This window comes from Thamnophis sirtalis, unplaced genomic scaffold (assembly GCF_051295495.1).
Source record: "Thamnophis sirtalis isolate CommonGarterSnake01/CBP01778 unplaced genomic scaffold, rThaSir2_p1.2 scaffold_8, whole genome shotgun sequence".
NCBI classification, from domain to species: Eukaryota; Metazoa; Chordata; class Lepidosauria; order Squamata; family Natricidae; genus Thamnophis; species Thamnophis sirtalis.
In genome coordinates this window covers 70,029,690-70,052,878 of record NW_028261388.1, presented here as the reverse complement: position 1 = coordinate 70,052,878, position 23,189 = coordinate 70,029,690, and the positions used below count along the sequence as shown (strand labels likewise).

The following is a 23,189-nucleotide window of genomic DNA, read 5'->3' as shown; positions in this document are numbered from 1 at the left end:
ATGAAATGTTACATCTCATATGACATGGATTATAATGTGCATATCTTCGGGTACTGAAACTTGAGTGGAAATTGGATGCACACCAGTGACATGCAGTCAGGGGAGGCAGAGCCTCACCATTGTCATCATGAAAAGAGAAAAAATGTAAAAGAAAAAAGGCGAGAGCTGAGGTCAGGCTGAGCTAGTTGCTGCCTGAGCCTGCCTCACCGTGGATTACTCTGCTTAACTGCTTAAAAAAGCCTTTAAAAAGCGCCCTCTACTACTACGCAGGAGAACTGCGTGCCTCTCCTATGTCAGGAATTTTTAGATTTTTAACCCTTAAGTTAAGCAAGGGTTAAAAGCCTAAAAATTCCTGATGTAGGGGAGGCACGCAGTTCTCCTGCCTCACAGTAGAGGGCGCTTTTTAGAGGCTTTTTTTTAACAGTTAAGCAGAGTCATCCACGGAAGCCAGGCAAAGAGCCATGCTGTAGCACAGACGCTTTCCCCCAGCCTCTTTCTTTTGGAAGGTTCAGATCGGCTCCCCTCCGGCTTCTCTGCCTCTCCTCTCACCCCAGCCTGCCAGCAGGAGGTGAATGGGTGGGCTTTATTGCGTTCCAGGCATTTCCCACCCAGACAGCAGGCTGCATTTGCAATGGTGGAGGTGTTTGGGGAAGGCAGCAGGGGAATGGGGGATATGGCAGAGGAATTGCTTTCAAGCCACTGGAAAAGATATGCAATCCAACTTTTGTGTGTGTGTGTGTGTGTGTTTGTTTGAGAGTGAGTGAGAGAGGGAAGGGGGTAGGAGAGGTAGTCCAATCCAACCGTGTATGTGTGTTTGAGAGAACGGGAGGGAGGGAGAGAGGGTGGAATGAGGGGAAGGGAGAAGAAAAAGAAAAGGAAACTTATTTAGCAAAGGAAAAAACAAATGCTGTCGCTTTAAATCAGAACTGAGCATGCCTGGCTGTGGAATTCTGGGAGTTGAAGTCCACAAGTCTAAAAAAATAGCTGCCTCACCAGCCATAAACCTCACTGCACGTCACTGATGCATACACCTAATAAGGTCACTAAAATCAAGGTTTGTATATTGGGGAAATCTAAAACAAGTACACCTAAAACAAAAGAGAAAGTGATGTGGTTCTGCAGTTGTGATCTACAATGGGTTCTTGCTTGAATACAATAGAGCAGTGGTCTCCAACCTTGGCAACTTTAAGACCTGTAGACTTCAACTCCCAGAGTTCTCAGTCAGCCAAAGCTGGCTGAGGAACTCTGGAAGTTGAAGTCCACAAGTCTTAAAGTTGCCAAGGTTGGAGGCCACTGCAATAGAGTATGCAGTATCTTGCAGCAAGTGGAAACTTCCAGCAAATTCTGAAGAAGAGGATCATTGCAGCTGTGAATGGTCATATTTCAAATAAGAAAGAGTAAAGATTTATTACAATATAACAGACAGGTCTCTCCAAGGAAGAAGCAAGCTCAGGAAATAGGAGTAACAGCAGAACCCAGAAAAAGTTTTCAAAACTTTATGGAAGAGACTCTTGAATTTTCAGAAAGAAAAATAGCACTGTAGAATAAGATGAATCTGAGTCTTGCAGGAAGATTAAGAACAACTTTGAAAGTTGTTGACTCAGAACTGCAAGGATTTGAAACAAATTGATGCCAATTAGACTTGTCACCTGAAGTAATTGGGATGCCTGACTTGGTAATGCAGACCTTAGATAGCTAGTTTGATGTAATGGTTAAGGTACCACGCTAGAAACTGGGAAACTGAGTTCTAATCCCATCTATTCCATTGGGCCAGTGACTCTCAGTCTTAAGAAGGAAGCAATGGCAAGCCACTTCCAAAATCTTGCCAAGAAAACTGCAGTTGCGAGAAGTCAACATTGAATCGTAGGCATACACACACACACATACTCACACTCACACACACACCATATGATGGAGCCCTTATTACTGACTGCAAACTTCATATGAACCAGAGCTAATCTAAACTTAATGGGTTAACTTTACTTCTTTGTTTTATTGAATATATTTTTATTGGGCAACCACCTAGGTCAAAAGTGGCACATGTTTATTAGGCAGCTTTATTCTTCCAATCCTGCTCAAGGGCTGGGCACCACATTTTACAGAGGATTTGGAGAACAGTTCAAAATAGGGTGAGAAACAGTACCTTGGAACTAGAAACTGAACCTTATGAAGAAAGGGTTATTTTTCTGGAGATAACTGAGTAGGGACACCATAGGATTTCTTGAATACCGAAAAATATATATATATTTTTAAAGTTCAAGCCCCAATCTCTCTTGTTTTGGAGTGCAGAAGATGTTCCTTGTGAACGTAGTTTTCAAAAACCTTTGAAAATTCAAGCCTACTTGAATTTTAACATAGGTGTTCCCATTGAAGATGTTGCCAATGCTGTAAATTTAATCATATTTCTTAACAAATTCACAATTTGTTGTAAGGAACATTTCTGTTAAAATCAGATTTTAAAAATGAAGAATTCAAAATCCTGCCAACAATCTACCAGGTTTCATATTTTTATAAAAGCTTTATCCTAATGTTTGTGAGTAAAGTTCCAGGAGTAAAAATGGAAATTGATTGTGGGAATGACTTTATACAACACTGTTTACAGTTCCGCAATTGTTTTCTTCTTTTAACTATTATTGATATTGTTTTTACAGTTCTGTGTGTCAACTGTCCAGGTTGCAAATCCAGGAAAAAAACCTCTTTGAACATTATTTTTATCAAAAGCATAAACTGTACTAAATAAACCACATTGACACAGAAGAAGCAAAACCAGCTCTGGGTTTTACCACACAAAAGCAAGTGTAGTTAATTTTCCCTTTTTCCTACGAGCCACCCACAGTCCAAAATGTCCACCAATCACACATGTTCATTTTGTTATGGGAAACAGTCTGCAACACTGGGGCATCTGCTTGCTCTGTCCTTGGGATGCCAGCAATGTCTCACGGTGCTGATGGATGATTGAATATCATTATCCTTCCCTTGCATTCCAACCAGCCCCCTCCCTGTTATTGTCAGGCTGCGAGTGAAGTAGTGTAGGTGAAAGTCTGAAACAGTCTTGACATGTTGACTTCCCAGAAGAAGGGTAGACCTGAAACAATAGTAAACATATATACATTATTATTTAATAAGCACCTACCACTGCAATTCCTATTGGAGCCATTGAGGGTATTTATTGTGAAACTATTCTTAACTAACCTAGCTGCCCTAACATCTGGAGCAGCCACTCACTCAGCATTTACTAACGGGTAGCCTTTCCACAACACTAGATATTGTAGTTTTCCCTTGTGGTATCTGTAAGCAATTATTTTTTTATCTCTAATTAGGATAGGAGGAGGAGGAGGTTCTCTGACTGGTCTCAATCCAGAGTATCAAAATGGTTTTAAAAGACTGCAATGAAATACTGGCTAAACCCACCTAAGGCTTTTTGGCAATCACAACTCCATTGCCACCGGATTTAAAATCCAGATGATTTGGAAAAGCCCTATATATTTGAGATCTAATTTTTTCCAATTCCTCCTGGGGTGGGGGGGTGGGGACTCTTTTCCAATTTGCTTGCCTTTTTTTGACTCCCTAGTCTTATTCAATACCTCACACACGGTATCCCACTTGGCTTTCAAACTAGCCATTTACTTGACTAATGACACTAAGGATGGGGTTCCCCATGATAGCTCTGGCATGAGCATGAACTCAGTTCTGTAGCCACCTCAAAAGGTGTAAAACCTGTGCTTCTGTGCACTGAGTTATGATATGCCACCTCTGCAAAAGGCAGTTCAGTCCAATTAGTTTGCTGATAATTTACATAACAGCATCGGGGTGAAATTCTCCCAGTTTGGCTGAACCAGTCGGGACAATTGTCTTTGGTTCTGCAAACTGGTAGAAAAAAAAAAAAAGCTTCCGAGGATCGCACTGCTCAGCTGTGAGCTGTGCAATACTTGGAACCCTTTTCCCCCCCCACTTTTTAAAGCATTTCTTTCCTGCCTATTCGCCCAAACCGGCAGGAAAAAAATGCTTTAAAAAGTGAAAAAAAGTTGGCCACAGCCACCCAGTCACATGACCCCCCCCCCCATCCACCAAGTCACGCCCACAGAACCAGTGGCAAAAAAAACTAGATTTCACCACTGGCTCCCACTGAATTAATATGTTCAGTAGCTCCATTGGTACTAGGATAATAGGCAGAGCTAAGTCCCTGGGATGAGCCTATTGTTTTCAAATACTCCCACCAAAATTTTGACATGAACTGCATCCAGGTTTAGGATCTTCAGGCTCCCACCCTTGGCCGCTCCTCCTTTGCCTCCAATCTCCTGCCTCAGCCCATTTACAGCCAGATTTCCTCTGCCTCCAGCTATTCACCCTGGCCAATGGACTGCAGCCCTCTGCCCCACACTATTCAGCCTGGCCCATTCGCCAATACACCTTTTGTCTCAGGCCTTTGGACGCACAGGACAATTAACCACCACGGTACTGCCTGCCAGTGTGTGATGGCCAATAGGCAATCACAGGGGCTGTGGGGCAATGGGGGAGGTGCAGCAGCCAAACAGTGGTGGGGCACAGCTTCAGCAATGTGGGAAAGGCAACTTCTGGCATGGCAGCCAAATGGCAGAGGTTCATGACCTCTGGTGCAGGGGAAAGCGGCTTCTGGGATGGGACATGACAGCTTAATGGCAATGGCACATGGCTTCAGGCACGGGGGAAAGTAGTTTCTGGCATGAGCGTGGCAGCCAAATGGCAGAGGCTCACAGCTTCAGTCATGGAGGAAAGTGGTTTCTGGCATGGGGGGCATGGCAGCTGAATGGCAGAGTGTGTGCTTGCTTCGAGAACAGGTCGATGACAGTTTAAATTACTGTGTTCCCAGCACTCTCAGGCAACGGCATGATAACATCCATGTATATCTCTTCCCATGGGTTAGGTGGGTTGGCTACCAATTGTAGCAAGGCTGGAGGTTTCCCAGGTAAGCATTTCATGAAGGCACATAAGGACAAGTAGCCACATAGGCCATCAAAACTTTTTACCAGGTGAAGCGCCTTCACAAACCCAAAATGCCCTGTGGGTTTTGTGTTATGGGCTTCTCTGCAGGACCAAGTTTCTCTGGCTGGCTAGGACATACAATTTACTCCTCTTCCACACCAAGCCCTCCACCCTGTCATCAGGTCATCTTTATGTCTCTGGAACTATTCACCTGCCCCCAAAGTCATCTTTCAGCAGTTGCATCGCCAAGTCCCCAGCTGGCTGTGGGGAGACTGTTCTCTGCTGCCATGCGAGCACTGGTGCTGCAAGCTGCCTGAATGGTATAACTACTTCCTCTCAGATACTCCTGTACTGGGGCATCTGAGAGAGGGTATCTGCTAAAATACACCCCCCCCCCCCCGGTAAATAGTGAAGGGTGAAAATGAAGCATTTAAAATACCAAGCACACCAGGCCTGCTTAGGGGATAGCTTCCTTGGGGTCTTCAATGCCTCCAGGTTCTTGTGGTCTGTCCATACCTCGAATGCATTTCCATCCCATCCTTAGAAATGTACTACCCAGTTAGTCTAGGCTGGTCTTGTGAAAGTCACACTTGGATAGCTTGGCATACAACTCTTTTTAGCTTCTCAAGTACTGCCCTCAGTATCCTTACGTGCTCTTCCGTGGTTTCAGTATAAATTAGAATGTCATTTAGGTACCCCAGCACCCCTTTATACAGGCATTTGTGCAGGACTTTGTTTATCAATTGCATGAGTATCACTGGTGCCTCTTTTAGCCCAAATGGCATCACCCCAAAATGGTAGCAACCCAAAGGACAGTTAAACACAGTCTTCCACTCATCCCCCCCCCCTTAATCCTCACTCGGTAGTATATTTATCTTAAGATCAGTTTAGTGAAAATTTTCCCTTTGGATAGGTAGCCCAGCATGTCCCTCATGAGGGAGAGAAAATACACATTTTCCATATTTTTGCAGATACAATTCAACCCATGGCGGTCCACATACAGCTTAAGAGACCCATTTTCCTTTTCCTTCTGCACAGGGGCAGCCATCTTTGATTTCAATGGCTGGATAAATCCGCTGGCTAAGTTCCTGTCTATAAACCCCTGAAGTTCTTTCATCTCCCTCGGCATCATGGAGTATATCTTCAACTTGGGCAATTTTGCTCCGGGCAAGATTTTAATAGCACAGTCTGTAGGGTGATGGGGCATCCAATTCCCTCTCGCTGAACATCTCTTCTAGGTTGTGGTATTCATTCAGAATGAGCAGCTTTTAGTCCTTGCTTCTCATTAGCGTATTCTCTGACTCTGCTTTCACTTTCCTAACTATAGGCTCATGGCTGGCTTTTGGCGCTTTGCTGGTTCCTGCCAACGAGCTGCTTTCTTTCTCGTTCACCATTTATTGCTGTCCCAATCTACTGACAGGTCCCATTTCCTCAACCATGGTCTCAGTCATTCCAGAAGCCACAATAAAACAAATAGTGTCTACATGGATCCCAACTCTGAGGCTCACTGACTCCATTAGGCAGGTTGCTGCCATCCTGTAAGAGAACCATCTAACTGAGAAAACCCCATGGACTATCTTAACCACTTCAGTCCTATCTTCTCCGCTGTCTGGATGCTAATTAGGCACTGAGTGCAACCAGAAACCAATAAGGCCATGAGGGGGGGGGAGCTTACTCCCCAGGAGGGCGCCAAATATCTACCTGGGTCATTAAGCAGATAATGGGGCCACTTACCATTGGGTCATCTTCCCCCTCACTGGATTGGGGAGACACCTCGATGAGCTTTTGAGCTGCCCACGTTTTCTCTTTTGGCTTTGCAGGTAGTTTTCTTGGCTTCGGCTGGCTCAGGGCTTGTAGTCCAAAGTATCCACCAATCACACATGTTCATTTTGTTATGCATCTTCTATGGGTCTGCAATGCCGGGGCATCTGCTCAGTGTTTCCTTGGGATGCCAGCAATGTCCCATGATGCCAATGGATACTTGAATACTATTCTCTCTCTCTTGCATTCCAAACACACACACACTCTATTGTTATCAAGCTGAGAGTGAAGAAGAAATGTAAGTGAAAGTGTGAATCGGTCTTGACATTGAGGCTATAAAAATGAAAGTATATCTCTTCATATGCTGCTTTACAGGTATGTGGTGAAGGACTCAATCCTTCACCACATACCTGTAAAATTTACATTAGTATTTCCTTCTCTTTCACAGGATATAAATATATTTCTATAAGAGCCCTAAAGAGGGGAAGGGGTATCTTACCTTGGAGGTAACCAAGTGGTGGGTCTTTTTGTTAAGTTTAAAAAAGAATCCTGTGCATACTCACCTATTTGTCTGAAATAGCGCAGACATTCTTTTCATCTTACAGCTTCTTCCAATGTTGACCACATCTGGCAATGCACCACTGTTTGGTCACAAGAAGCTGCAATATGGAAGTGCAAAAGCAATGTGCTGCTTAAAGCAACAAGTGCTTGTATGTGCACCTAAATTATTTTAAAAAGTTGAGAAAGGACACTCACACACAAACCAGTGAACCCCAAGGTAAGATAATTTTACAAATATTGCTTCTAATGCCACAACTTCCTATCAGGTTTTTCAGATTCTGTGTGTTTTAAATTATGTATTGTTGCGTGTTGTTTTAATTTTTTTGTCTGTATCCCCCTCCCTTAGTTGAGTTGTGAGCTGCCCTGAGTCCCCTTCGGGGGAAAAGGGCAGCATATAAATAAAATAAACATCAAATAAACAACATCAAAGTACCTGCCCTGTTCTGGATTCTGATGAAGCAAAGCTTGCAAATTTCACTCCATGCATCGATTGTCTGAAAACAGACATTCCATGAATGGCGTGTTCTGTGCACGGAACTGTTAATTCCTGACTGAGATCACCTTATATATGGAGCTTAAATGAAGAAGGTGAAGACACCAACTGGTCAAATTTACCTCCTGCAAATCCATGCAGTTTACATTGCAGCAGCACAGCAGTGGTGTGTTGTTACTGCTGTCCTGTATGTTTTTCAATTTCCCAGTCTACCTTACAGGCCTCAGATTCTCTGGTGGTCTGACATTCAGTTATGAACTCACCCTGCATCACTTCCAAGCACAGACAAAGGTAGAACAGTGCTGCCATCTGGTGAAACAATTTGGGAGTTTACAGGTCTGTAAATTTCGTCAGAAACCTAGAAGGCAGGCAGGCAACAATTGAACGTTTTCCTTATTATCTGCATGATAACATACATTTTGCTATAGCTGTGTAAATAACAAGTGGATAAAACAATATGAAGAAAAGAAGGAACAAAGTGCAATACCTGAAATCCTGGGATGTTCTCATGACCATAAAAAAAGTATTATTCTGGGCTACATTCCTTGTTTCCAGTCTGTATTTTCCCCGTTAGTTATTTCAGCATAAGATACTTATTCAGCACGGTTCTTAAGGAATAAGCACCACAAACTGTAATATATGTAGTCCTTGGGTTAATCATTCAGACCAACCCATTCACAGTGCCGAACAGTGGCTGCAGCACCCCAATGGCCACATAATCATGATTTGGGCACTTTGCAATCATTTTGCATTCATAATGGTTATAGTGTCTCAGTCGCATGATAGCCATTTGCAACCTTCCTTGCTGGCTTTCCAAGCCAAGTCAAAGCCAGTAGGGAAGGTTTTGTGTCACGCCTATAAATTACTGCCCCTTTTTCTCTTGTGGAGCCCTGCTATCGAGCACAAAATCCTGGGATCTGAAATTCCATAGCGTGTATCTGCCTGCAGCATCCCTCCCCATAGGAACTTGTACTCCATAGCACATGGTCCCCTTCCTGGCCCTGCTCATGCCAAGCCAAAGCACATGCCTTTTGCCTGCCCAGCCACATTCATGCCGCAGCACCCCTTCCCACTTGCTCCCAGTCACGCTGCACCATGCCACCTATCCCCCTAACCTGTACTTGCACCGCAACATCTTCCCACCTGGCTGCACTCCACAGCAGTCACCTGCTTGCCAGCTCCTAGTAAGTTGCCATTGACTTTGTTGGAAGGCAGCAACAAAGGAGGAGAGCCTTCTCTGTTGCGGCTCCGACGCTATGGAACAATCTCCCCGTGGAGATTCGTACCCTCACCACCGTCCAGGCCTTCCGCACAGCCCTCAAGAACTGGCTAACCCGTCAGGCCTGAGGATAAGTCTACTTTCGCCCCTCCCGAATGTTGAGTGAATGTTGTGTTTTACTGTTTAATTTACCTTTGTTCACACCTCTTTTTGTATTTGTCCTACACTCCCTTTCCCCTTTGATTGTAAGCCGCCCTGAGTCCCCTCAGGGAAAAGGGCAGCCTATAAATGTGCAATAAATGCAAAAAAAAATACAAAAATGGCAAATCCCAGCCACATGAAGTTCTCACTTAAGAGCCTGCAATCCTGGCTTATTGATAGTAACCAGGACTGCTGGGATTGCCATCATTAAGGGATGGAGATTGTGTGTCATCACACTTTATAACCACCTTGTTTGAGTGTTGGGAATTCTGATCCTAATTACCATCATTAAGTGAGGTCTAGTAGTTTTGCACATAGCACCCCATTTCAATATGTACCACAATGTTTACTGGAGGCTGCCTCTGGCGTTTGCTCAGATTTAACAAGCCACAACTGCCTCCTAAGATTAGGGATCCCATGATTGTTCCGGTGTCACACCCAGCAACACCCTCAGCTTCTGATTACATGCGTGGGATGTTGTATCCTTAAATGCCATGCCAGTGATATATCTATACTCTGCACTAATCTATGAATTATGGTTGTATGAAAATTCAGCTAATCAGTCAGTTGTTTGAATTATTTAGAAAATTGATCCAATTTATATATCTCAACTGAATCACTATGTCAGATCAATACAATTCAGATTTCTGTATCAATGAAAAATGCAGTTTCTGTGCATACATACGAATGTTTTAATAATCAAAATCATTAGAAAGCTGTATCGGGTAATTTTCTATTTGTTAAATTAATTTGTTTAAAGGTATTCCCTTATCTGAATATTTTTTAAGTCCTAATATAAAATATTTTTAACATATCTAGCATAAGGAAATATACTAGATATGTTATAGGAACATTTCAGCAATATGTGAACAGGGATTACAACTGTTTGAAATGGCTTAGACCATTTCCTCTCTACCTCCAGGTAAGCTTCTGGTTTTGATAGTTTATCAGTTAAGCATTTTGGAGTCCCGTGATGCAGTACTAGGTGAAAAGGGCTTTTTAAACTGATTTTAATGAAAGAGGCCAGTGAGATGGCAGTAAGGAATCCTTTTCCTCATTTCTCTGGGAAGTTTTCAGAAATGGAATCCAGACAAGAATCTTTTAGTTCACTTCATGTTCACGTGCAAAAAGATGGCTGCTTATAAAATGACTCTTTATTATTTTTCTTTCTTTTTCATTCTGCTGCACTTTGGACCTGATCTCTAGATAAATATTGCTATATAGCAGTGGTTCCCAAACGTGGCAACTTTTAAGACTTGTGGACTTCAACTCCCAGAATTCTCCAGCCAGCAGCTGGCTGGAGAATTCTGGGAGTTGAAGTCCACAAGTCTTAAAAGTTGCCACGTTTGGGAACCACTGCTATATAGGAAACATTTGCTTCATTTATCTGAATATTCGTATATTTTATATAGTATTTAAAACATTATGGTTTTTTGAAAAAAAGGTGTCCAGTGATCTGCTCTTCTGCATTATAGAATATTGGGAAAAAGATGTCCTGCCAACAGTTTACAGCAAATCTGGATGGACTAAATGATGGGAAAGATTTTGCAAAGGATCTGTTAAAGGTAATGCTGTGCCCCAAAATGAGTCATTATGGTTGATAAAAGGCCAGGTGCCTGAAACCAAGACCCTATTAGCAATAGCAATAGCAGTTAGACTTATATACCGCTTCATAGGGCTTTCAGCCCTCTCTAAGCGGTTTACAGAGTCAGCATATTGCCCCCAACAACAATCCGGGTCCTCATTTTACCCACCTCGGAAGGATGGAAGGCTGAGTCAACCCTGAGCCGGTGAGATTTGAACAGCCGAACTGCAGAACTGCAGTCAGCTGAAGTAACCTGCAGTGCTGCATTTAACCACTGCGCCACCTCGGCAAACTTGGAAAGGAAAATAGAGATAACATAAAGTATCAGAATTCACATACAGTAGTGGATGATAAGCTACCACTGCTTACTTGCTGCGCCTGCAAATTCTCATTTTCATTCTTAAGATATTGTCCATATCAGTCTTTGTCACCCTTTGTCTTGGACTATAATCCATATCATTGTGTTTACATAATTAATGGACATGATGCTTGGAGATTATGGAAATTATAGGTCAAGACATCTAGAGGCCATCAGATTGATGAAGGGTAAAGGGGAGGAAGGGGAAGGAGAGACGGGAAAGGAGAGGAGGAAGGAAGGAAGGAGAGAAGAAAGAGAAGAAAGGGGGGAAGGAAGGAGGGAGGGAAGGAAGGAGGGAAGGAAGGAGAGAAGGAGAGAAGAAAGGAGGGAAGGAAGGAAGGAATGTAGGAGAGAAGGAAGGGGGAAAGGTAGGAGGAAAGGAAGGGGGAAAGGAAGGAGAGGAGGAGAGAAGAAAGGAGGGAAGGAAGCAGGGAAGGAGGAGGGAAGGAGAGAAGAAAGGGGGGAGGGAAAGGGGAAGGAAGGAGAGTAGGAGAGAAGAAAGGAGGGAAGGAAGGAAGAAGAAGTAGGAATGTTGTAAGATAAGATGGAGTTATGGGATGGTGAGAAAGTAATCTCAAGTATATTGTCAACTGTAGGGGAAAAATTGTTATAAATACATATTATTAATAACAGTTATGAGATCATATAATTGTGAATGTATATATGAAATTAATAAAATTTTCCAAAAAAAAAAGATTGATGAAGCTCAATGCAAATCATCAGAAAAAGTGTTATACTACTTTGCCTTACAATTATAGAAAGTACTAAATTCAGACTTCTTTCATGTTAAAGCCTTATGTCTCTTGAAAGTCACCCGAAAAGATTTAAGGGTGCTACAAAGTTTTTATTTAAAGCACTTATTTTGTGTAAGTAGGAAACTGCTCCCATTCAAACTGATGCATCTTCTATTACCTTCTGAAGTAGTACAAACTTGGAAAGGAAAGTAGAGATAACATAAAGTATCAGAATATGATGCAATTGCCAAATATCTATGTCCTCCAATTACATTCTAATGTCTATCTGCACTTTGTCATGTAATGGCCTATAGCCAGGAGTTCAGTCCTTACTGGCTCAGGGTTGATTCAGCCTTCCATCTTTCCAAGGTCACTAAAATGAGGATCCAGGTTGTTGGGGGCAATATGCTGACTCTATAAACTGCTCAGAGAAGGCTGTAAAATGTAATGGAGTGGTATAAGAGCCACGGTGGCACAGTGGTTAGGGTGCAGTTCTGCAGTACTAATTCTGCTGACTGCCAGCTGCCAGTAGTTCGATTCTCACTGGCTCAAGATTGACTCAGCCTTCTATCTTTCCAAGGTCAGTAAAATGGGGACCCAGATTGTTGGGGGAAACCACTAGAAACCCCTCAGAGAGGGCTGAAAAGTACTGTGAAGCGGTCTATAAGTCTAAGTGCTATTGCTATACGGGTTTTCCAAACAGATGTTTACTCCTTTATCCTTTTCACAGTAAAAAAAACAACAGGTTTTACAAGAAGTAATATCCAAGAAGCAATGCGGAATGGTCATGTAGTCTGTGCCACTGTTAACATGATTAATATAGATTTATATCAAACAGCTAGCTATCTTATAGAATTGGCTCTTCACAAAAATATCTCACTTAAATTAGACCATTATTATTGAATAATTTTGTTTCAGTTACAATCTTCTTAAAACCAGAGCTATGAAGATAAAACAGTAAGTTAGTTCTAAAAATGCTAGCAGAAAACCAAAGCATTTATTATGTCTTGATTATTCATTGCTTGTATACACTGGATAATGGTTACAAAATAAATAAACAAGCTCTTCAAATCTATTTTTCGATATAGGGTTGGCCATTAAACAAAGGATGCAGCTTAAGGGTATTCAAGAACAAATGTCTACTGCGTATCTTGTTCTAAACTAAACTGATCTGGCTTATTGTCCCTGGAAAATGAAAGATACTGTCCTATGCCTTCAGTGCTGAAGCTAAATCTCTAGTTTTTGTACACAGAATGCTGAGCAAGTGCAAATTTTATCTGTAATACCATACATTAAGATAACTGTAAAATATTTTCCCATCAGAAAATGTAATAATAATTAATAGATATTCAGAAATATTATGATAATATTATGTTCTTGTTTCAGACACTGTATAACTCCATAAAAAATGAAAAACTAGAATGGGCAATGTAAGTAATTGTTTTAAATATATATGGTAGATTATTGTCTGGTGACTGTAACCCCTACAAAGATATTGCTGTACGGATTTTGTTCCAGATATAAACAGTATGCACATCTCGACATGAATGATAAACAATTTTAGGAGTTTGTAAAAATCATTGTTCTCAATAGTAAATATGTACTGTTTTGAGAGCTCATTTTTAGAACAGTTTTCCTTAATATTATATAAACAGAAAGATAGCAAAGCATTATTTAAACAGACTTGTTAAAATCTATAATTCTCAAAATCCAAAGAATACAACAGAAAAATATAAATGGAGTAGTCCAATTGCTTTTTAAAATACTTTAAATGTAGTATTACGTTCAATATAATGACTGCAACTGTATTACTTACTGTAAGCATCATTTCATTTGCTGTTTGCAATTGTTTTGTATTTGTAACCAACTGTGTAACTGAGGTGTATGGTCAAGAGTTGAAATTGTTTAATTAATCTATTGCAAGACATAACAAATTAGAGCCAACGTTGGCTGACCTGAGAAAAATGAAGGAGGGTTGTACCTGGGAATCATCAAGGAAATCCTAAGGCTGTAGGCTAAATTGGGAAATCAAGTGATATCCCAAAAGGCAAGGCGAAATCTCTTCACTGTAATTGCCCTCAGCCCAACATGGATGTATCCATTCAGTCACCAAGAATTAAGTTTGGTGCAGAGACGTTCTTGTTTAATGGAACACAGATTACTGTATTGTTTTCAATGCCATCTACATCTTAGCAGCATTCTTTTTAGACTAACCTAAACTAAATGTTAATTTAGGAAAAAAAATTCAAGGGCTTAGTAATGATTACCTCAAAGCAGAGCTAAAATAACTAAAGTATTTCAAAATATTTTAGTTTGGATTTTAATACAAAGGCAGGAAAAAGAAAAGCTTTGTTCCCTCACATAGCCATTTAGTGTGGGACAATCATCATTTTTTTTGTCCTGGAAATCTCAACAATATTATTCTTTGTTTCATAGTACTTATGACTGTTGAAATTAATAGATAGAGCCAAGGTGGCACAGTGGTTAAATGCAGCACTGCAGGCTACTTCAGCTGACTGTAGTTCTGCAGTTCGGCTGTTCAAATCTCACCGGCTCAAGGTTGACTCAGCCTTCCATCCTTCCGAGGTGGGTAAAATGAGGACCCGGATTGTTGGGGGCAATATGCTGACTCTGTATGCTGAAAGCCCTATGAAGCGGTATACAAGTCTAACTGCTATTGCTATTGCTAATTTATATTGGTTTTACTAAATAATCTATTTCACATATGTTTGGGAAAATATGTACAAATAGTTCTTTACTTACAACAGTTTAGTGACCATTCAAAATTACAACAGCACTGAAGAAAGTGACTTATGACTGTTTTTCACACTTGCGACCATTGCAGTATCCCCATAGTCACGTGATCAAAATTCAGATGCTTGGCATCCGATTCATATTTATGACACTTGATGTGTTCTGGGGTCATAGGATGACCTTTTGCAATCTTCTGACAAGACAGGTCAATGGGAAAGCCAGATTCACTTATACAACTGTGTTAATAATTTAACCACTGCAACAGTTAACAACTGCGGCAAGAAAGGTCATAAAATGGGGCAAAACTCAAACTTAACAAATATCTCACTTGGCAACGTAAATTTTTGGTTCAGTTGTGGTCATACGTTGAGGACTACCTGTAGTCCCTGCCAGGGACGTGCAGGCAGGGGAGGCTGGGCCTCACCACTGTCATGATGAAAAGAAAAAAAAAATTAAAAGGAAAAAGGCAGAGGTAGTTGCTGCCAGAGTCACAGTGGATGACTCTGCTTAGTGCTTAACTGCAGGGGGAGGCGAGATAATCACGTGCCTCCTTTAGACTATCTTTATGATCACTTGAGCAGAGTTAAGCAAGGGTTAAAAGGCGAAAAATTCCTTATGCAAAGGAGGCACGTGGTTCTCTCGCCTCCTGCTCTGGCGGCAGCAGCTCTTGCCTTTTTCTTTTTACATTTTTTACATTTTTTACATTTTCATCATGGCGGACAAGAGGAGAGTTGAAATCAGCTGTGACACAGCTGGAAAAGGTATGTAGTTTCCTCTGTTTTAGAACTTCAGGATTTAGACAAATTGAGATTATCACCTCCATTCCCTTCATTTTCATATGGGCCACTTTCTGATTCTGCAGTGTGGAATATTTCTATATTAAAAGACTTGGGGGGGGGGGAATTGGAACTTTGATGTTATATATGTTTATGGCAACAAGATTATTTTATGCACAAAAATAGAAGGACACTTTAATCCCCAAAATTGATGAATGATTGATGATTGATCAACATCCACAATCTTACTGATGACTTTTTTGCTTTTCTCAATACTGTGTGGCATTTCCCCCCAAAATTTCTATGCTTCGGTTAAATTTTTTTATTCTTTTTTCTTGCATCAAAGTGATGAAGATGAACTCAGGAAATCATTATCAGAATTGGTGGATGATAAATTTGGTGCCAGTGCAAAGAAAATCACAAGGATAGTTGATGGCAGTAACCCTTTCCTGGATGCTCCCCAGGCCCAGAATGCTGTAACCTACAAGCATGGCATCCTCACTCGAAAAACCCATGCTGACATGGATGGGAAGAGAAGTAAGTCTTAACGGGACAAGATTGGTGTGATGAAATAACAATTTGAGTCTATGATGCATTTATTATAACTGTCAGTGCAACTAAAAATGGATTAAATAATCTTTACCATTAATTAATTTTGTGGCTGTTATTAATTATTTCATAGCTTTGCACATATGAAAGCATCATCTCCATCTCCTCATTTTATATTACTATGGCAACTTTCAGGTTCAATTACCTTTTTTTTTGTTAAGTTCAAACCAAAAGGATTTAAAAATCCTAGTTTCATATATCACATTAACATTAAATTCATCTTTTAATCACATTTATATACATACATACATACATACATACATACATACATACATACATACATACATACATACGTGTGTATATGTATATGTATATAAAAATAATATTCCCCCTTGATCTTATTTCTGCCTCTATTCTAGCTCTCAATGAAGAGATGTTCAATCTTCATTAAACAGCATTCCCATTCTAACCATCATCTCTTGCCCGCTTTAGTATTTCAATTCTTATTCGTTTTTTGACTTGCCTCCCAAACTCCTCCCTTGGGTCTTTGTCTACATCTTTCCTATTTAACCCAAATATTTCTTCCATCTCTACTATCTTTTGCTGCTATACCTCCCGAGGATCTGCCCAAGCCCCTATCTTCTCTTCAAAAATATCTTTCTTTTTATCGAATTCCATTTTTTTGATCTCTTAATATACAGTATATTGTCCGTTATTTGCGTCATAAGTCTTTATTGTCTTCTCCTTCTTATCTTCTTCTTTTATTTGTTGTTTTATCTGCTCTGTCTTTTTCTCTGGACTTTCTATTATCTCCTCTATTTCCTGTGTTTTATGCTCTTTATTCATTGTCCCTTGTTGAACATTTTCTGATTTCCCCACAATGTCATACATTAAGTGTTTTTTCTCCCTGTGGTTCTTTATCAACATATCATAAGTACTTTGGAGCATCAACACCATTTCTTTTTGAAATCCACTCATCTCCCCCTGATGCAACAGTCTCGTTTGCTGGGTTTATTTTCTTTGAGTTTAAGTTCTAGGTAAAAAAACAACAACAACAATCACCTCACCGAGTTCCAATCACTGTTCATCTACACCACTCCAGCACATTCTTTGTTTCTTCTGCTGCCCCAGATTCATGGCAGCCATAATGACTGCCTTTCCTTTTTGTTGTTGGATGGGAGGGAATCCCTGGGTCCATCTGGAGAGCTACTGCTCTCCACCATATGTAGGGTGCCCCTTCTTTCTTCATCACCCCTACAGGATGACTTTAGCCCCTTGGAGGACTCTCCAACAAGAAGGATTTGGTGCAAATTCACAGAGCCCTGTTCCTCATGTCCGATCTCGCCATGACATCAAACCGCTACATGAGCTACAATGACTAGGTTTACACAAGATTCTAAGTCAAAACTAAACCAATCACAACCAATGAAATAGTTACTATTCTTGTTTGTTGATAGTTATAACTTCCATTATCAATGTACGACCACAGCATCAATAATCTTTGATTATGATTGTTTTAAAAACTGTTTCATAAGCCCAAGTTGTAATTCAAAGGTTGCTTCAAAAGGTAACCCAATGACGAGGGTCTTAATTTATACTAATGTGTTTTGTTTCAAATGAGTTCAGTGTGCAGTGGAAAGTCATGGTTAATGACTAACCCATACTATGAAACATACTATGATTAAAGCAAACATCATCTTAGAGCATAATCATTACCAACATGCAATTCTTGAACCCCATTGAAGAAATCTAAGACGAAGCCCTTGGAAAATACTTTCCACACCATTATTTGTAGCAGAAAGTCTTGAACTCATTTCACATAGAAAATAACTGCTGTTGGAAGAAATATCCATCTGGTTCAGTTCTAAGCTGGGATAAAGACACTGGAAACGTGGAGGCTGATTGGAAAAAGGTTAATGGTGAAAAGAACCACCAAGCACATGATCATGGTGCAGCTGACCACACAGGGTTGAGAAGGAGGGGTATATATATACCTTCTCTTGGGCTTTGCACTTGAACTTCCTGTTCCTGTGGAAGAACATGTATTCTAATGGCTGTTGTAGAGGTCATAGCTAACTTTGTAGGTTGTCCCAGGTTTGGTTGAAGTTTACTGGGTGATGCAATATCCCAAGGTGATTGTGCCATGTGGTGAGCTCTGCTACTAGATGGGTTAATCCTATTATGTCCTGGAGGGTCATGTCTTAATCCCATCACCCTGCAGTTGGACGTCTTTTGTCTTGTAGATAGGCTGGCCCAGTCTTGCTGGGCCTATTAAGACAGGTGGAAGCTACTTTCCAAGAGCATGCTTCTCCTTTAGGGAAATGCAATTTTCTGCCTTTTTAAATATTTCTCAAAATATTTCATTGTTCTAGGACTTCCCGCACTGCAATACATAAACGTGTGTGTTATTCTTTGAAATGTTGATAATTCCAGATTAAAACAATCCCAGTTAACTCCATTTCCCATTAATTAAAGGGAAAGCAGGGAAATGCATGTATTTATTTATTTATTTACATTATCTATGCAGAAACTGCTGTAGAGTTCAGAGGCTGTTTACTCTTTTTGTGCATTGTCTTTTGGATACCTTAATAGTGGGTGATATCTAGCTTAATCCATACTTTTTCTCTTTAATCCCATTATGGACTCTCTACCACTGTTTTTGGCATGGTCCAAGAGTGACCTCTCATTCTATTTTTTGCTTGATCATTCAAAAGTGTTCCTTTCATATTTTCTCCTATTTATTTTAAATGTACAGGTAGTCCTCGGGTTACGACCACAACTGAGCCAAATTTATGCTGCTAAGTGAAACATATGTTAAGTGAGTTTGCCCCATTTTACAAATTTTTACAAATTTTCTTGCCACAGTTGTTAAGTGAATCGTTGCATTTGTTAAATTAGTAAAATGGTTGTTAAGTGAATCAGGCTTCCCCCATTGACTTTGCTTGTAAAATGTAATCTCATGACCCCATGACATTGCAACCGTCATAAATGTGAACCAGATGCCAAGCATCTGAATTTTGATCATGTGATCATGGGGATACTACAACGGTCGTTAAGTGTGAAAAAAGTTCATCAGTAACATTTTTAGTACCATTACAGCTTTGAACAGTCACTAAGCAGGCTGTTGTAAGTCAAGGACTACCTGTATCTTTTCATATCTATTAAATTGAAAACAGGTTGAGGTTTGAGGTTTATTGGATTTATATGTAAACAAACGTTTACATATAGTATTGATAGCTGGTTCAGTTTATTAGTCTCTTTTATCTTGTTTTTTTAATGGATTGCATCTGAAAGGACCTTTCTGTTCACATGATAATCATTAGATTAGATTAACAGAGCTGGAAGGGACATCTAGTCCAACCCCCACCCAAGCCGGAGCGTGACCCGTCAAAACCGCGGACGACAAAATCGCGCTCGACGAAAGCGCGCATTTGATGTCATCACAGCGCGACGAAAAAAATTAAAAATTGAAATAAAAATAAAATTAAAGCAGTTAGGTTAAGGGTTAGGGTTAGGGTTAGGTTTGGGGGGGTTAGGGTAAGGTTTTCGCTTTATTTTTACATTTATCGATCACAGCGCGATGTTTTCGTCGCGCTGTGATGACGTCAAATGCGCGCTTTCGTCGAGCGCGATTTTGTCGTCCGCGGTTTTGTGGTGGAACCAAGCCGGAGACCCTACATCATTTTTGACAAATGGCAGTCCAGTCTCTTCCTGAAAGCCTCCAGTGATGAAGCTCCCACAACCTCCGGAGGCAAGCTTCTCTATTGGTTGATTGTTCTCACTGTCAGAAAAGTTCTCCTCATTTCTAGGTTGAATCTCTCCTTGATCAGTTTCCATCCATTATTCCTTGTCTGGCCTTCAGGTTCCCTGATAAAATAGCTCAACCCCTTCCTCTGTAGCAGCTTCTCAAATATTGCTATCATGTCTCCCCTGGTCCTTCTCTTCACTAGACTAGCCATGCACAGTTCCTATAACTGTTCTTCATATGTTACTGAAGTCTAAGTATATCATGCCCACAATATTTCGCTGGTCGTCTAATTTAGTCACTATGTTGAAGAATGAAATAAGATTGGTTTGGCATGATCTGTTTTTAACAAACCCGTACTGACTGCTGGTTATTACTCGTGTCTAGATGTTGGCAGATCTGTTTTTTTATTATCTTTTCCAGTATCTTCCAGAGTATTGATGTTAGGCTGATTGGTCTGTAGTTTCCTGGGTCTGGTTTTTTCCTTTTTGAAGATGGGAACCACATCAGCTCTTTTCCAGTCCTCTGGTAGTTCCCCAGTGCTCCAGGATTTTTGGAAGATGTAGTACAGTGGTTCTGAGATGACATCTGCCAGCTCCTTTAGAAATCTGGGATGTAATCCGTCAGGTCCCGGTGATTTGTATTCATCAAGATCAGACAGGTGTTCTATTACTATTTTTTTTGGCTTATTTTAACTTTTATTTCTAGTCTGTCTTTTACAGTTATGTTTTTGGTAGGTTGGGTTACAGTTTCCTTTTGCGTGAAGACTGATGCAAAGAATGAGTTAAGCAGCTCTGCTTTCTCTCTGTTGCCTATTACTTCCTTGCCATCTTCTCTCTTTAGCGGACCGACTCTTTCCTTGATTTTTTTCTTGTTATTTATATGTTGGAAGAAACTTTTAAAAATTATCTTTGACTTTTGTTGCAAGCCTTTGTTCATTCTGAGCCTTTGCTTTCCTGACTTCGTCTTTGCAGATTCTGGCTATCTGCTGATATTCTGCCTTAATTGTGTGCCCCTCTTTCCTGTAGTCATGGGAAATATTTATCCATCTTTTTCAGCTCCAAGAGGACGAAGGGGATGGAAGAAATTTTATGCTGTGCTTAAAGGGACCATACTGTATTTGCAAAAGGTAAGGATAGTTGATAAACCCCTTTTACCAGAGAAAGGTATTTTCTCAAGGCAAGGATTTCTATTAAACCTAAAATGCCCAATGGATTGATATTAAGAGAAATGTAATGTAGGAAGAAACCTACAAATCTAGATGTAAGCTTTCCAAATACCATGTAAAATTAAATCAGAGTCGAAGCCAAAACTATGCTTAAAGTTCCAATTTAATAAAGCAGGCATGTTGGCATAGAGCTGTGCAATTCCGACTCTGGAAGTTACATCAGAATCCCACCCAGTTAAAAGTTCATGATCTTGCCCCCACACTCACAGTCCATCACATGGTCCAATCTTCTTCTTCCACGCTGGCGTCTAGGCCTAACTGCTTCCGTCCAGGTGTTCAGGTTTGGAATACAAAAGATGACCTTGAGCTTCTAGGAAAGAATTTCTTATTTTGAAAACAATACATTCTACCCTTTGCTAAATCTCCCCCCCTTAATAAGAGTGTGGCAGGCCAAAGATTCTTAAAGGAACCGCTGCAGGCCTGACACTAGTCTTAAATCATAGCTCTGGAAACTCACAAGTTTGCTTTAGAGGCAGCAACATTGTTTGTCTGGAATCAGCTAAACATTTCATTTTGTGAACCAAAGGAAAAGAAAAGTACTCATAGACATACATTCATGTTCCAATTTCAGAATCCAAATGGCTTGGCTAATTATCACTGCTGCCACAATACCAATGGGATGGGCTCGACCATCACAATTGAGGTTACAGACTAATAATGATATTCCAAAAAGATTGGCATGACTATGGGACTTAGGACCAATTTATTGGGAGGTGCCAATAGTTCCTCCCAGCATCTGGCGCCTCTGATATTTGGTCCCCACTACCTAAACACAAGGCCATCTATGACCCTATTGTTTATCTGACTTTCATGAACAGTACAGGCTATTCTTTTTCCATATTTTCAAAATGGCATTGATGCTACAGTCCCATCTTTAGTAGAGGGGCATCCATTTCTCCCTATTTCTCCTCCTAACCATATGTCACAGAACTATTTTGTCACAGGAGTCTCTCTCTCTGTGTATTTTGTGTAAAGACCTAATTAAAGGAGGATGAGTTTTGCACACAGAAGTTAACAAAAATAACCCTATCTTGTTTGAATTCCTGACAATTCAGGGGGAGGTGGTGGGGGGTGGAATCATTATTTAGGTCCCATGGCATGAAGATTATCATCCAACTTCTACTTTGCCATTTACAACCAAAGTCACCAGTAACTCCAAAATTCTTGTAACTCCTGTTCTACCTGGAAGGTAACATGCAGAAAATGATGCTGACAGATTTGCCCTTTGGTCATTAGCCTTGGGATACTTTATTATTCTTGATGCCCCACATCTACGTGATACTGAAGCCATTCTGCAAATTGGACTGTGTTCATTATTTGCACATCATTATGCAAATAATAATAAATTCTGCCTGTCTTGTTCATCTTCTGATGGCATGATATTAGTAAAAATATTGAACAGGTTAGGTAGATAAAAAGCATACAAGCTGAAATTTAATCCAGATAAAATGGAAGTAGTGAGGGTCAGGAAAATACTGACCAGATGATGGTATACAGCTGGATTTGCATGGAACATTGGTTCTCAAGAAGGACGAAACAACTAGTTTGAGAATAAATAAACAATTTCTGCGAGATGCCTCTTTTTTATTTTCTATCAGCTTCTGCCTGGTTCACCAACCAACCTATATATATTCTATATAGGGAAATCTGATTATACCACAATAAGCCACATGACCTCAAGCCCTTATCTTATAACTGAAGATTCTGACAAGGCTGAAGTTCAAATTGGTTTCTCAAATAAAGGCTGGTCATCTTTATATGTATATGGAATCCTGAGGCTAAGCTATTTTGGAGCTTCCTGATTTTTCAAAATTATCCCAATGAAATGTTGAATCCCCACTCTTGCAGATTGATGTGGAAGGAGCAGGAAATAATCCAGAGGTTTTAAATTGGTCTGCTTTGAGTCAACAGACCAGGAGACTGGGATTAACTAGGACAGTGGTCTCCAATCTTGGCAATTTTAAGACTTGTGGACTTCAACTCCCAGAGTTCCTCAGCCAGCAAAGCTGGCTGAGGAACTCTGGGAATTGAAGTCCACAGGTCTTAAAGATGCCAAGGTTGGAGACCACTGATCTAGGAAGCTGAGAAATGGACATGTAATGTAAGGATGGAAAGAAGAAAGTAATGAAGAAAAGGAAGAAGGAATGTGAAGCATGGTATGGTAACCTGGTAAAGAACACGGGACGCAGTGGGAAAAGAACATGAAGTATGTAGACGAGCAGAAAATATAGACCAGGAAAAGAAGGAGTGAGGAAGATAGAGG

The 23,189-nt window shown here is 40.5% G+C and overlaps 1 protein-coding gene across 1 annotated transcript in view; it reads left to right on the top strand.

Annotated features, from left to right (window-relative positions):
- PSD2 (pleckstrin and Sec7 domain containing 2) overlaps positions 1-23,189 on the top strand; it is a 106,308-nt gene that overhangs the window by 71,330 nt on the left and 11,789 nt on the right. Inside the window, exons 8-11 of the mRNA XM_087721864.1 lie at positions 10,673-10,762; positions 13,261-13,304; positions 15,751-15,941; positions 20,757-20,827. Coding sequence (XP_087577990.1) covers positions 10,673-10,762; positions 13,261-13,304; positions 15,751-15,941; positions 20,757-20,827 — 396 coding nt within the window. The remainder of the gene's footprint in view (positions 1-10,672; positions 10,763-13,260; positions 13,305-15,750; positions 15,942-20,756; positions 20,828-23,189) is intronic.